The sequence below is a fragment of the Gopherus evgoodei genome, chromosome 1, assembly GCF_007399415.2.
Source record: "Gopherus evgoodei ecotype Sinaloan lineage chromosome 1, rGopEvg1_v1.p, whole genome shotgun sequence".
Lineage (NCBI taxonomy): Eukaryota > Metazoa > Chordata > Testudines > Testudinidae > Gopherus > Gopherus evgoodei.
Window position 1 is genome coordinate 319227944 of NC_044322.1, and position 12886 is coordinate 319240829.

General features: G+C 44.5%; 1 protein-coding gene across 1 annotated transcript; it reads left to right on the top strand.

Annotated features, from left to right (window-relative positions):
- The first annotated feature begins 313 nt into the window (after window positions 1–313).
- Window positions 314–11071, top strand: CAV2 (caveolin 2). Its single transcript, XM_030549057.1, has 3 exons — window positions 314–538; window positions 1054–1241; window positions 7730–11071. Exons 1-3 carry the CDS (start codon window positions 401–403, stop codon window positions 7878–7880), a joined length of 477 nt encoding a protein of 158 aa, XP_030404917.1. The 5' UTR covers window positions 314–400; the 3' UTR covers window positions 7881–11071.
- The last annotated feature ends 1815 nt before the right edge of the window (window positions 11072–12886 follow it).

The window sequence follows — 12886 nt, forward strand, 5'->3', positions numbered from 1 at the left end:
CTCCCCCATTTATGGGGCAAATGCAGAGGCTGGTCATATAAAGCCTTTGGACTGAAGCGCAGCAAACTCCCGCTGCACCAAAACTCTGTCCCATGCAGTAGCGAGGGAACCCATCCCCGCCGCAACCCGCCCCGCTGGTTTCGCCTTCTGCTGCTGCAGGCCCGTTAGCCCCCGCTCCTCCAGCTCGTTGCACCCCCGTTCCCTCCCTTCTCCCCCGGCCGTGGTGGGGCTCGCGGCGGGGCGGAGCGTGCGCCGAGCCAGGGGGCAGCTCCCGGCGGGCGCGGCGCTCTCCGGGGTGGGGCTCCGGGCCAGCCGGGCTCCACCCAAGGCCAGGCTGCGCGGAGCCCAGCCAGAGGCAGCGGGCAGGGGGCCCCGGAGGCAGCGCACCAGCGGAGCCGCCATGGGGCTGGAGAAGGAGACGGGGGACACGAAGATCTTCATGGCCGAGGACAGCTTCGGGCGCCCCGGCGGCCCCGCGCTAGCGGGCCCGGAGAACGGCCCCGGCAGAGACCCGCATGGGCTGAACACCCACCTGAAGGTGAGGGGGGTTAGGGCTGCATTGGCGGCCACCTGCGCGCCGCTCTCTGCTCGCCTCCTGGCCACTGGCTCCTTGCAAAGCAGGGGGCTGCGTTCCCCCGTCGCCCCCGCGGCCGGCCTCGGGCCCCTCCCTCTCTCCCCGGGAGCCCGGCCGCGCTGTGCGCCTGAGAACATGGGTTAACATACGCGCTGTTGTTTGAAACGGGGCGCCACAAAAATCGCGGGGTCTCTCTGCCCGATCCCCCGTGAGCCCGGCCTGCCAGCCCCGCACACCTGTGCAGGTCAGGCTCAGGCTGAGCTGAATTGTTACAATCCGAGCTTCCCCGGGGCGGCCTTTAGCCAAAAGTCACTCTGCGCTGGGGAGTATTTAACAAAGCCGAGTGCAACCTGCTCCGTTTCTTTTCCATCAGCAACAACTCCAGTATAGTTCCCTCTTCACCCCCAGCGTTGTAGCATTGCCGTTGAAGACAGAAACTGATTTAGCTGGGGGGGGGCGTGTTTTTTCTGTCATTCTAGCTAGGATTTGAGGATGTCCTAGCAGAGCCTGCATCATTTCACTCCTTTGACAAAGTTTGGATCTGCAGCCACGCTCTCTTTGAGCTCAGCAAATACGCACTGTACAAGCTCCTGACTCTCTTCCTTGCTATCCCACTGGCTCTGGTTGCAGGAATTGTCTTTGCAGTACTCAGCTGTCTGCACATCTGGTGAGTAAATTTATTGCCTTCCACTTCACGTGTCTTCCTCCTGAAACATTAATATCCATATACAGTAAAGAAGTGCCTCTATAAATTCAGTCTCTGTGCACAAGGGAGAATGAACAATTCATAGGAGGTTGCCATAGATCCTAACTAGCGATAGTCACCTCTACAGCTAGTAAATTTAGGCTGATTTGAGTATTTACTGTATTTTAAAAGTGACAATAATGAGCTTTCTGTGTCTGGGGTCCCCATCTGTAAATTTTTTCTATCCTGGATCTGTCTTGTTTATTTAGTTTGCGAACTCCTTGGGACAAGGACTGTTTCTTTGGATTTGTGCAGCAGTTAGCACAATGGGGCCCTGATCTTGGGAAGGGCCTCTAGATGCTACTGTGATATAAATAGTAATGGTGATGATGATGATTTAGTTTATTGGACTATGCAAATTGCTTAATCACGTGTATTTAATATAAGGGCTTGGCAGAGGTATTCTGCCAGCTGGGTAGGAGGGCCATGTTTCCCTCCCTCCCGTTGCAACTTTTTCTCATCAGTTTGGTATCCACTTCCCTATTCAGTCTTACTCTGTTGAGCTAGCTGCTACTTCTTTCCAATGCCATCTTTGCTGAAAATAATAACCGTAGGGTACATCTTATCTTTGCTATTGCCACTAAAGCTGCTGCCTCTGCCTTTGAACACGAGGCATGTTCATAACAATGTGCAATGCATTGTACCCTGGACACCTCCAGGAAAGGTGCCCCTTGCTGAGCTCAGGTAGTCTGATTCTGGCCACATGCCCAATTCCACAGGTGGACACAGTAGCTCTAGAAGCTCACAGGGAAGCTGATGTATTCTGTTACATTTTTGGCAATGGTTTGGAAAATCTTCAGAACAGCGAGATGGATGGAAGGAAAAAAGAATGGGGGCTGGAGATGAAAGAGCTACATAAGGGAAAGTTGGGAATCCATCTGGCTGCCAACGCAGGTGAAAGGAGTAGGATGACCAAGTGCCCAGTACCATGCCCACAAACCAAGATTTTCTTTACATACTAGTTTTAGACAAAGATTTCCATTGTCAGAACATGGTTTTAGGCATGGATAGCTGGAGTTTAACAGTCAGACCTTTCAAGCTCTTTAAACATCTAAAGATGTTGTAGTCCAATAAGCCCCAATTCATTAATACTGTTACAGGTTTCTGTGCCAGAGAAGCACCTCTTCTATAGACTTCCATGCAATGAAATGCAGACATGAGTTTTACTGAATTAGGTCTCTGAAAATCAGTTACAGTGGCAAATCCAACTCATGTGAATGATCCCCGTTGACTTTAACAGGAGCTGCAGTGGCTCAGCACTTCTAACCATAGGCACCCGATTTTGAAGATTTTGGCGTCAGCAGGGCCGGCTCCAGGCCACAGCGCGCCAAGCGTGTGCTTGGGGCGGCACGCTGCAGGGGGCACTCTGCCGGTTGCTGGGAGGGCAGCAGGCAGCTCCAGTGGAGCTGCCGCAGGCGTGGCTGCGGACGGTCCGCTGGTCTCACAGCTCTGGTGGACCTCCCGCAGACACGTCGGCAGCAGCTCCACCGGGACCAGCTGACCATCCGCAGAAACGCCTGCGGCAGCTCCACCGGAGCCGCGAGACCGGCAAGTGGCAGAGCACCCCCCGCGGTGTGCCGCTGTGCTTGGAGCGGCGAAATTGCTAGAGCCGGCCCTGGGCGTCAGTCTCTCTATGGGCCTAATTATTTCCTCCACTAAAATGTACAGAGGAGAACTTTCATTCTGATCTCTGTTATACCCTGAGTGGGGTGTAGAAGAGTTAGCTGTCTCTGGCTCCATCCCTGCCCTAGCGAGAATCATAGAATATTAGGGTTGGAAGAGATCTCAGGAGGTCATCTAGTCCAACTCTCTGCTCAAAGCAAGACCAACGCCAACTAAATCATTCCAGCCAAGGCTTTGTCAAGCTGGGCCTTAAAAACCTCAAAGGGAGATTCCACCACCTCCCTAAGGAACCCATTCCAGTACTTCACCACCATCCTAGTGAAATAGTGTTTCCTAATATCCAACCTAAACCTCACCCTCTGCAACTTGAGACCATTGTTTCTTGTTCTATCACCTGCCACCACTGAGAACAGCCTAGCTCCATCCTCTTTGGAATCCCCCTTCAGGTAGTTGAAGGCTGCTATCAAATCCCCCCTTACTCTTCTCTTCTGCAGACTAAATAAGCCCAGTTCCCTCAGCCTCTTCTCATAAGTCATGTGCCCCAGCCCCTAATCATTTTCGTTGCCCTCCGCTGGACTCTCTAATTTGTCTACATCCCTTTTGTAGTGGTGGGACCAAAACTGGACACAGTACTCCAGGTGTGGCCTCACCAGTGCCAAATAGAGGAGAATAATCACTTCCCTTCTGGCAGTGCTCCTACTAATACAGCCCAATATGCCATTGGCCTTCTTGGCAACAAGGGCATACTGTTGACTCATATCCAGCTTCTCGTCCACTGTAATCCCCAGGTCCTTTTCTGCAGAACTGCTGCTTAGCCAGTCGGTACCCAGTCTGTACAGTGCATGGGATTTGTCTGTCCTAAGTGCAGGACTCTGCACTTGTCCTTGTTGAGCCTCATCAGATTTATTTTGGCCCAATCCTCCAATTTGTCTAGGTCACTCAATTTATCTAGGCCAGGATCCAATTCTAGTGGGAGACAAAGCCCAGCTAAATCCAGTTTTCCCACACCAGCTTCAACCCAAAGTTAGTGAAGCTTGAGTCTCTGTAAACTGCTATGCAGCACTGTCTGCCCATTCCACATTTCCTGGGAGTATGGATTTGAACAGAGCTGTGTTTCTAGGATCCGTGATAGGGCAGGGGACCCCAGAGCTGGCATGGAGTGGAGGCATTGGACTTCTTTTGGAATCCCACTGGGCTTATGGACATACCTGCTGCTTGTTTTGTGGGTGGGAGGAGGGGAATTCCATTCAAACCTTCCCTGGAACGATTCCAGGAAAACTCCATTGACAGATTGTGAGTTCTCCCTCCCAAGTAACTGGCTGCAAGAGAGGCTATGAGAGCCTCTATGCCTCAGTTTCTTCATCCATCAAACTGAGCCAGTTATACTGAGGGGTCTTTTATGAGGCTAAATTCCATGCTGTTTGTAAAACACTTTTTGAAGTCCTCAGATAGAAAGTGCTATAGACATGGAAAGTACTGTTGTTGTAACTGTATTGGCACACTAAAAATCCACTTAGGCCTGGCCTGGCATTGCTCACTCACCTAGAACTCCCCAGGATTTCAACAGCAGTTGTGCATCCCAGATCTGAGAGCAGATTTTAGTTCTCAGTAGCTGGGATAACTTTAAGACACAGATATTATACATCATGTAATGGCAGTGGGGAAGGAGAAAGAAAAGTAAATGAGAAAAATACCAACCGCGTGGTTTGATTGACATTTACTTTTTAATAGGGAAAAAAATGAAACACATTCTGGACCCTCCCTCATACTGGGTGCATTAAGCCGGTCTCCATAGTTACACTATCTGGTAAGAATGAGACAGTCTGAAACTGTGCCAATGCCAGCCAGCAGTTTAGTGACCTCCTTGGAGCAAAGTTACTTCTCTGCATTCCTTTGCCTATAGTGATTTATTTCTCTCATGATACAGATTATAAGTTGTGGAAAACTTGTCACACCAACTCTTAGACGCTCCCTGTGAATGTCCTGAGTAAACTTAAAAAAATATCCCTAAACTGGAGCTTGAATTTTCTGTTGAAGTGGTTTGTTTTATGGCTAGGTTGTGCTGTGTCAATACCAGTGATCCAAGTGATGCATTCAAAATTCAGACCCTTATTATAGATCAGGGATGAAATATTGCTCCTAGTTACATATGTGCAACCACTTTGAAGTGTAAGTCGTGTAACTCATGGCAGAATTTGGCCCTACACTTTTGTTCTAAAAATGTCCTGGTGATTGTTCATTAAGGTCCTAACCCTGAGAAAAACTGAGGACTTGCAACTCCCTTTGGGGAACCCTCCATGCTAGTGTAGCATGCACAGATATCCTCTCCCAAGTTGCAAAGCGAAGTTCCCCTCTGCCCATGTAGAGATTTCCAAGACCCAGCAAGCTTCATGCCTTGACTTCATTCAGAGCTTGGGGTGCTTGCCATTTTCTGTATCACGGCCTGAATTTCCATCTGTCACTTGCTGCGGTGCACAGTCAATGACCAAGATGCAAAGAAGTGGGCATCTGTCACCTTTCACCTTTCTCTTTTATGGCTTATAGCCAGGGGCGGCTCCAGACCCCAGCACGCCAAGCGCATGCTTGGGGCGGCATGCCACGAGGGGTGCTCTGCTGGTCGCCGGGAGGGCGGCAGGCGGCTCCGATGGACCTCCCGCAGGCACGCCTGCGGAGAGTCCGCTGGTCCTGCGTGGCTTTGGTGGAGCCGCGGGACCAGCGGACCCTCTGCAGGCATGCCTGCGGTAGGTCCACCAGAGCCGCAGGACCGGAGACTGGCAAAGCACCTCCTGCAGCATGCCGCTCTGCTTGGGGTGGCGAAATGTCTAGAGCCGTCCCTGCTTCTAGCTGTGGTACTCAACCTTGATGACCACAAAATCATGAGCGTTGAAAAGCCACATCCTCACTGAATTAATGGATTCAGAGAGCCACTGAACAAGTCTCCTGACATTATGTTGTCTCAGTGTGAGAGTTGTCTGTCCTCCCTTACCGCTCTACCCACTTCTTGGCTACAGGGAATGAAAAGGAAGAGATGATTTTTCTCCCTCTGCCTTTCCCTCACCACCAACCAGTTTGTAGGGAGTGGATCTCAAGTTCTAGTCTGTTGGTTCACATATTACATTCCACATTGGGCAGCAGGGAGTCTTCTTGTGACTCCCTATTGAGTCTTATCAACACCTCTGTTATGAGTCTTCACTATCACTATGATTATATTCTAAGCCAATGGATTTGATTTACCGCTGGGAACCATGGCTGTGTTCCCACTAGGCACGTCTACACTGCATCTCAGAGCAGACCTCCCAGCCTACAAACTCTCACTTGCAGGGCTAATGCTAGCACTATAAAAATAGCTGGGTATATGCTGCAGCTTTGGCTGGAGGGGCTTAAGAACCCAAGCTCCTCCCCCAGCCATAAGCTCGAAGCACCGTCCACACAGCAACTCTTAGAGCTCTAGTGCAAAACCATGGACCCAGGCTGGGAGCCTTGTTCTCAGATGCAATGGGAACACACTTGAAGGGCTCAGACTGCCTGCAGCCCACTCCACTGTAGAGCCTGGAGCCTACTCCCCTGTAGAGCCTGGAGCAATCCTGTTGCCCCCAGAAAGTAGGAGGGGCCAGCCAAGGAGAAGATTCTTCCAGAATACCTGTGGGGGACAGTAGTAAGACATCTCCCCTGAAGGACAGATTCTGTTACTGCTGCCTTTGCCAGTGGTTCTGCCCAAAGATTGCAGCTTTACCACTGCCTGTCCATTAGGGGTGATTTCCTTCTTCCTCCACTCCACTCCTGATGCAGCTTCCCCCATAGGATTTGGAGTGATGTTTAAATTGCACTTGATTATTCAGCAAATAATGTTACCAGATAATAATGTAGAGAAAATCATAAGTGATTCATGGAAAATTAATGATAAGAAGAGTAGGCACAATTTATCTAGCAAATGACATGCAGCGCACTATATGCTATAGTCATAATAAATTGTATACACAGTTGAACTGTACATAACCATAGCCACACTTTAGAGTGTAGCATACCCTCTTATACATCTCTACCCTGATATAACGCTGTCCTCTGGAGCCAAAAAATCTTACCGCGTTATAGATGAAACCGCGTTATATCGAACTTGCTTTGATCCACCGGAGTGCGCAGCCCCGCCCCCCAGGAGCATGCTTTACCGCGTTTTATCCAAATTTGTGTTATATCGGGTCATGTTATTTCAGGGTAGAGATGTACTACATGCATATTATTCCAGTAGCATTCAAAGTTCTATATGGTATGTACGTTACTTGCTGTTTCAGCAGAGACAAAGAAAGGGAAGGTTTTAGAAGAACTATTCTTGTTTAAATCCATCTGGGTTAGCTGAGTGCAACATAGACATATTAGTATACTGTTTGCATTGTTGGACTTGATTTGATAATGGCTGAGAACCCAAGCAGACAAACATTTAGTATTTCTCTCTGGCACAGCCTGTTAGAAAAGCACTTTAAAATGACAGTTCAACATTACATAAATTCATTTCTATGTTTGTTTTTTATCTACACTGAACACCCTTTTAAATGACTTCTAGCTTACTGAAATGCCTGGGTAAATGAAGATAGGTCCCATCCCTTTAGCACAGTGTACACCATATGTTGCTTCTCAGCATAGCCAAACTCCCTTTTTCTGAAGGTTTTAAGTGTCTCTGAGACCTTTTTGGTTAAATAAGATTCCATTGTCATTAATAAACATAACCAAGGATTGACTGGCAAATCCATTATTCTATAGTAGTAGTAATCCTCAAATCTTCTCCTTTCTAGGATTGTGATGCCTTTTGTAAAGACCTGCCTCATGGTCTTGCCTTCAGTGCAGACTGTATGGAAGAGTGTGACGGATGTTCTTATTGCACCGTTATTTCACAGCCTAGGCCGATGTTTTGCTACAGTCAATATACGCCTGGACCAAGAGTAAACATCGGGGATACAATTCTGCTGTAGTCTTAGATGGTGATATGCCTCTTTGATAATGTAACATAGGTGCACTTATTCATTCATTCCAAAACTGTTGGGATTAAAATAGCTGGTTTAAAATGGGGACACATTATTATTTTTTTTAAAAATCATTTACTTTCAGGGGATCAGTTTAAAATAAACTAGACTATTTTCATATCTAACTATTTTAAATGACAGAAAAAGTGTGGAGTATTTTGGCAACGCTTTATTTTAATGGTACATTGATTGCCAGGTTGCAGACAAATTCATGTGGAGGTATATGTGACCACCACAATAGTATCATAGAAAATTGCTGTGGCCAGTTTTGTTACTTTGAATACTAGTGAAATTAGTAGTGATGTGACACACTGGGCCAAACTCACTTCTAGGGTTTCAGAAATGGGTCTGGCCCACTATTCAGCATAATACATGGAAGGTTGTATGCTCAGTTCTCATTGTCAGCAGGAGTCGTGCCTGCAACTCCCTGCATGATACAGTACTGATGTGCATGGATAATATTCACTCAGCTCCCATTACTGCTTTGTAAATCTCCCATATATCAACAGAGAAAAGTTCCCCAAAGTTTACCCCTTAAAATAAGGTGTTAGCTAATGGTTTGAGACAATCAGCTAATCTATATATATTATTTAATGAGATTTTAATTTTGCTGTATATTTTGTATTTTATGTAAATGTTACTTTATCAGTTTTCCTTGAGGCATTATTTCTAAAGCATTTGTATACTTGCGGAATTATTATGCTGATGAAGTTTGACACTGCAGAAGATTGAATAAGATTGGTGAGATTTTACTGACTAGATTACACAGATCTTTGGAAATGCTGCTGTGCAATCCAAGTATATATTATTTTCGTAATTGAATGTGAAAGCAGTGCACACAAATGTTTTCATACAAGATTATGCAGAGAGTTTTGAAATACATATTTATGAGCATTGTTCTGTTTTTTTAATTAAAAACAGGCTGTAATAAATGCAACCTTGCCTGTTTCTGTGTATTATCAGCAACATTGTGATATTTGAAATAATATACACTATTCTGGCACTTTTATTAGGTGGAAAGCATTCTCTCTTATTTCAAGCAAGTGGACATATTTAGTATGCTTGTCCAATTCTCTCCACACATTTAATTGACTCTGGTAAATGCTTATTTATTACTTTTAAAGTCTAACTATAAAAGATAGTTTTCCCTCCTGCATTTAATACAGCTTTATAAACCAGAATAGCGTGTAAACAAAGGTACATGAAAATTATATTGATTTTTTTATGGGGTGCTTGCTACTGATTTATATAAATGCAGATGAATAAGTTACAACTGTAAAATGTTTATAATATGGTGCAATATGTTTTCCTCTGAAGCAATGTCATACATTCCTTATCATATATGAGGTAAATAATAAAATAAAAAAAATAGCTTTTTCAATTTTTGGTAGCCCAATTTACTCAATCATCTTTTTTTGTCTTGGTTAGATAGATGACCAATCTCTAAATAATTTTTAAAAACTTTTTTTTAAATGAATGTAGGCCACTTGTGCAACTTTACAGTAACATATGGTAGGAGAAAGATGGTGTAAATGGACACAGCTCCACTGATCTTGGTGATGTTTCACCCATTTACAATAGTAGAGAATTTGTCTCCCTATGTAAGTTTTAGAACCACTCATAAGTTCAAACTTAGCAAGTAAGACAGAATACTTTCTTCTAAAATCATGTTAATATTCTCTAAAATAGATTTCCCATTGAAGAACTTTGGCTACATGCCAAATGATTTTGGGGTGTGGGGGGGAAACAGTACACATTTCATAGCATATGAAACAGAGCTTTATTTAATGAGCTGCAAAACATTTTCATTCACCACCCAGTAGTAAATTAACTAATATACATTATGTAGTCTTTGCACTTCAAAAATGCACTTTTTCCATAGGTAGCAATTGGAGATGGACTCAAACCAAAGTTCTAGAACTGCACACTTTCACATTCAAATATGGATCTTAATACACATAGCTGGTCCCTATTGCGCTAGTCAGAAATTCCCACCCCTTCCAAATTAAAAATGTAAATGAAAATACGTTCTCCAAAAATTTTCAGATTTTTGTTAAAAAACGGAAATATTTTTGGCTTTTTGACAATCAAAAACCAAAAATTTTCACCTTTTGTTTTACCTGCACATTTTTTACCTGCATATTTTTCAGAAAAAGTCCATTCTGTAGAAAAAACTATTTTGCATCAAAAAGGTTTTGACAGAAAATTGGTGACCAGCTGTAGTCCTTATCTCTGAAATGTGCTGAACCAGTACCCCATCAATGAATAGCACTAAGCTTTGAGGAAGTCCAGCTCTGGATCCAAACTTTGATTGAGGCCGAGTGACAACTGATTTGCTCTTCGTCACAAGCTAATGGATACATGCATTCTTAAAAATATCTTGCTGAAGTCAGCAGGGCTCTAAACTGTCAAAGTGAATCTAGAAGACTGATCTGGGTTGTTCTTTCTTAGATTGATTTTTTTTCACCATTACTGTAACTATATCACAAGACAAAAAGCAAGCTTATAATGAAGAACATCTCATTAAGGAAAGTATATATAGTTTTAAAGCTGTCTTGTTTCTTTTCTGTTTTAGGACCAATAATTTTCTTTGGAGCAGGTATACCTCTGCTTATAAAAGTGTTGCTTCCATCCTTAAGAAAACTGTCGGGGGTGGGGTTGTTTTGTATTTTGTTTTGTTTTTGTCATGTAAAATATTTATATCTTCTAAATTTTGAAAGATCAGTGTTATGAAAAAGGAGGACAGAATCATAGAAATGTAGGACCTAAGTTCCCTCTAAGATGCACACCTGTGCAGCCATGCAGGAGGCCACCAAGGGCTATCACCTAACTTCCCCCAGCCCTGGGGCTGTGGCATGGTAAGAAGAGACACCTCTTCCTCTGAGCTCCAGAGCTGCAACGGGCAGAGGACTCCCCCAGCCCAGGGGCTGTGGCAGGGAGAGGTGTCTTTTCCCCAGCCACAGCCTTGGCGCTACTGTGGTGGGGGAGAAGTGCCCCTCCCTCAGCCCCAGAGCTACTACGGCAGGAAGAGAGGCTCTCCCCTAGTCCAGGTGATGCTGCAGGGAGAGAGGGCTGAGGGGAGTCCTCTCCCCACTGCAGCTCCAGGGCAGCCTGCACCCCAAACCCCTTATCCCTGGCCCCACTGCAGAGCCTGCACCCCCAGCCGGAGTCTTCCTCCCTCTGCACCCCAACCCTCTGGACTTTCTCCAGTTTGTCCTCATCTTTCCTAAAGTGTGTCGCCCAGAACTGGACACAATACTTCAGCTAAGGCCTTGTGGGTGCTGAGTAGAAAGGAAGAATTACCTCTTATGTCTTGCTTACAACATTCCAACTAGTACATCCCCAAATGAGCTTTGCTTTATTTGCAGCAACATTACCCTGTTGACTCCTATTTAGTTTGTATTGTAGTTTATAATCCCCAAATCATTTTCTGCAATACTCCTCTTAGGCAGTCATTTCCCATTTTGTATTTGTGCAATTGATTATTTCTTCCTAAGCGTCATGCTTTGCACTTATCATTGAAATTCATCCTACTTATTTCATACATTTTTTCCAGTTTGTCAAGATCAAGTTTTAATCCCGTCCTGAATAGAATCAGACCCAGGATTGATCCCTGTGGGACCTCTCTTGATATGCCATTCCAACTTCATTGCGAACTATTGGTAACTGTTCTCTGAGTATGCTTTTCCAACCAGTTGGGCACGCACCTTTATAGAAGCTTCATCCAGGCTATATTTCTCTAGTTTGTTTATGAGACGGTATCAAAAACTTTACTAAAGGTGAGATATATCTCATCTACTGCTGCCTCCCCTCCCATTCACAAGATTTCTTATCCTGTCGAAGGATTTTAGGTTGGTTTGGCATTATTTGTTCTTGATAAATCTATGTTGACATACGTATCACTTTATTTTCTTCTAGATGCTTACAAATTTTATTGTTTGATTATTTGCTCAATTATCTTTCCAGATATGCAAGTTAAGTTGATGGTCTATAATTCCCCGCATTGTCCTTGTTTTCCTTTTTGTAGATAAGTACTATATTTTCCCTTTTCCGGTCCTCTGGCATCTCTCCCATCCGCCACATGTTCTCAGTGATAATTGCTAACGACTTAGAGTCTCTTCAGCCAGTTCCTTATGTATTCTAGGATGTATATCAGGCCCTGCAGACTTAAAGACATCCAACTTGTCTAAGTAATTCTTAACTTGTTCCTTTCCTATTTTAGCCTCAGAGTCTACCCCATTTACATTGATGTTTGTGTTAGAAGTTCAATTACTGCTAACTTTCTTATTGAAAACTCAAACAACAAATGGCATTTTTGGCCATTGCTGCATTTTCTGTTATCTTTCCTTCCTCATTGGTCTTCCTCTTGCTTCTCACATATTTATAAAATGTTTTCTTGTTACCATTTATGTCCCTAGCTAGTTCAATCTTTTTTTTTTTTTTAACCTGGGCCTTTCTAATTTTGCCCCTACATTGAAGTTTTTTTTTTATATTCTTCCTTTGTAATTTGACCTAGTTTCCACTTTTTTTGTAGGACTCTTTTTTGGGTTTCAGATCATTGAAGATCTCCTGGTTAAGCCAACGTGGTCTCTTCTCATACTTCCTATCTTTCATATGCATTGGGTTCGTTTGCTCTTGTGCACTCAATAATGTCTCTTTAAAAAAAAAACTCTCCTGAATTCTTTTTACCCTTAGATTTGTTTCCCATGGGATCTTACTTACCATCTCCCTGAGTTGCCTAAAGTCTGCTTTCTTTAACTCCACTATCTTTATTCTGCTGTTTTCCTCCTATCATTCCTTAGAATCATGAACTCTTATCATTTCATGATCATTTTCACCCCAGCTGCCTTCCATCTTCAAATTCACAACCAGTTTCTCTGTTTGTCAGAATTAAATCTAAAAGAGCCTCTCCCCTAGTTGCTTTCTCCA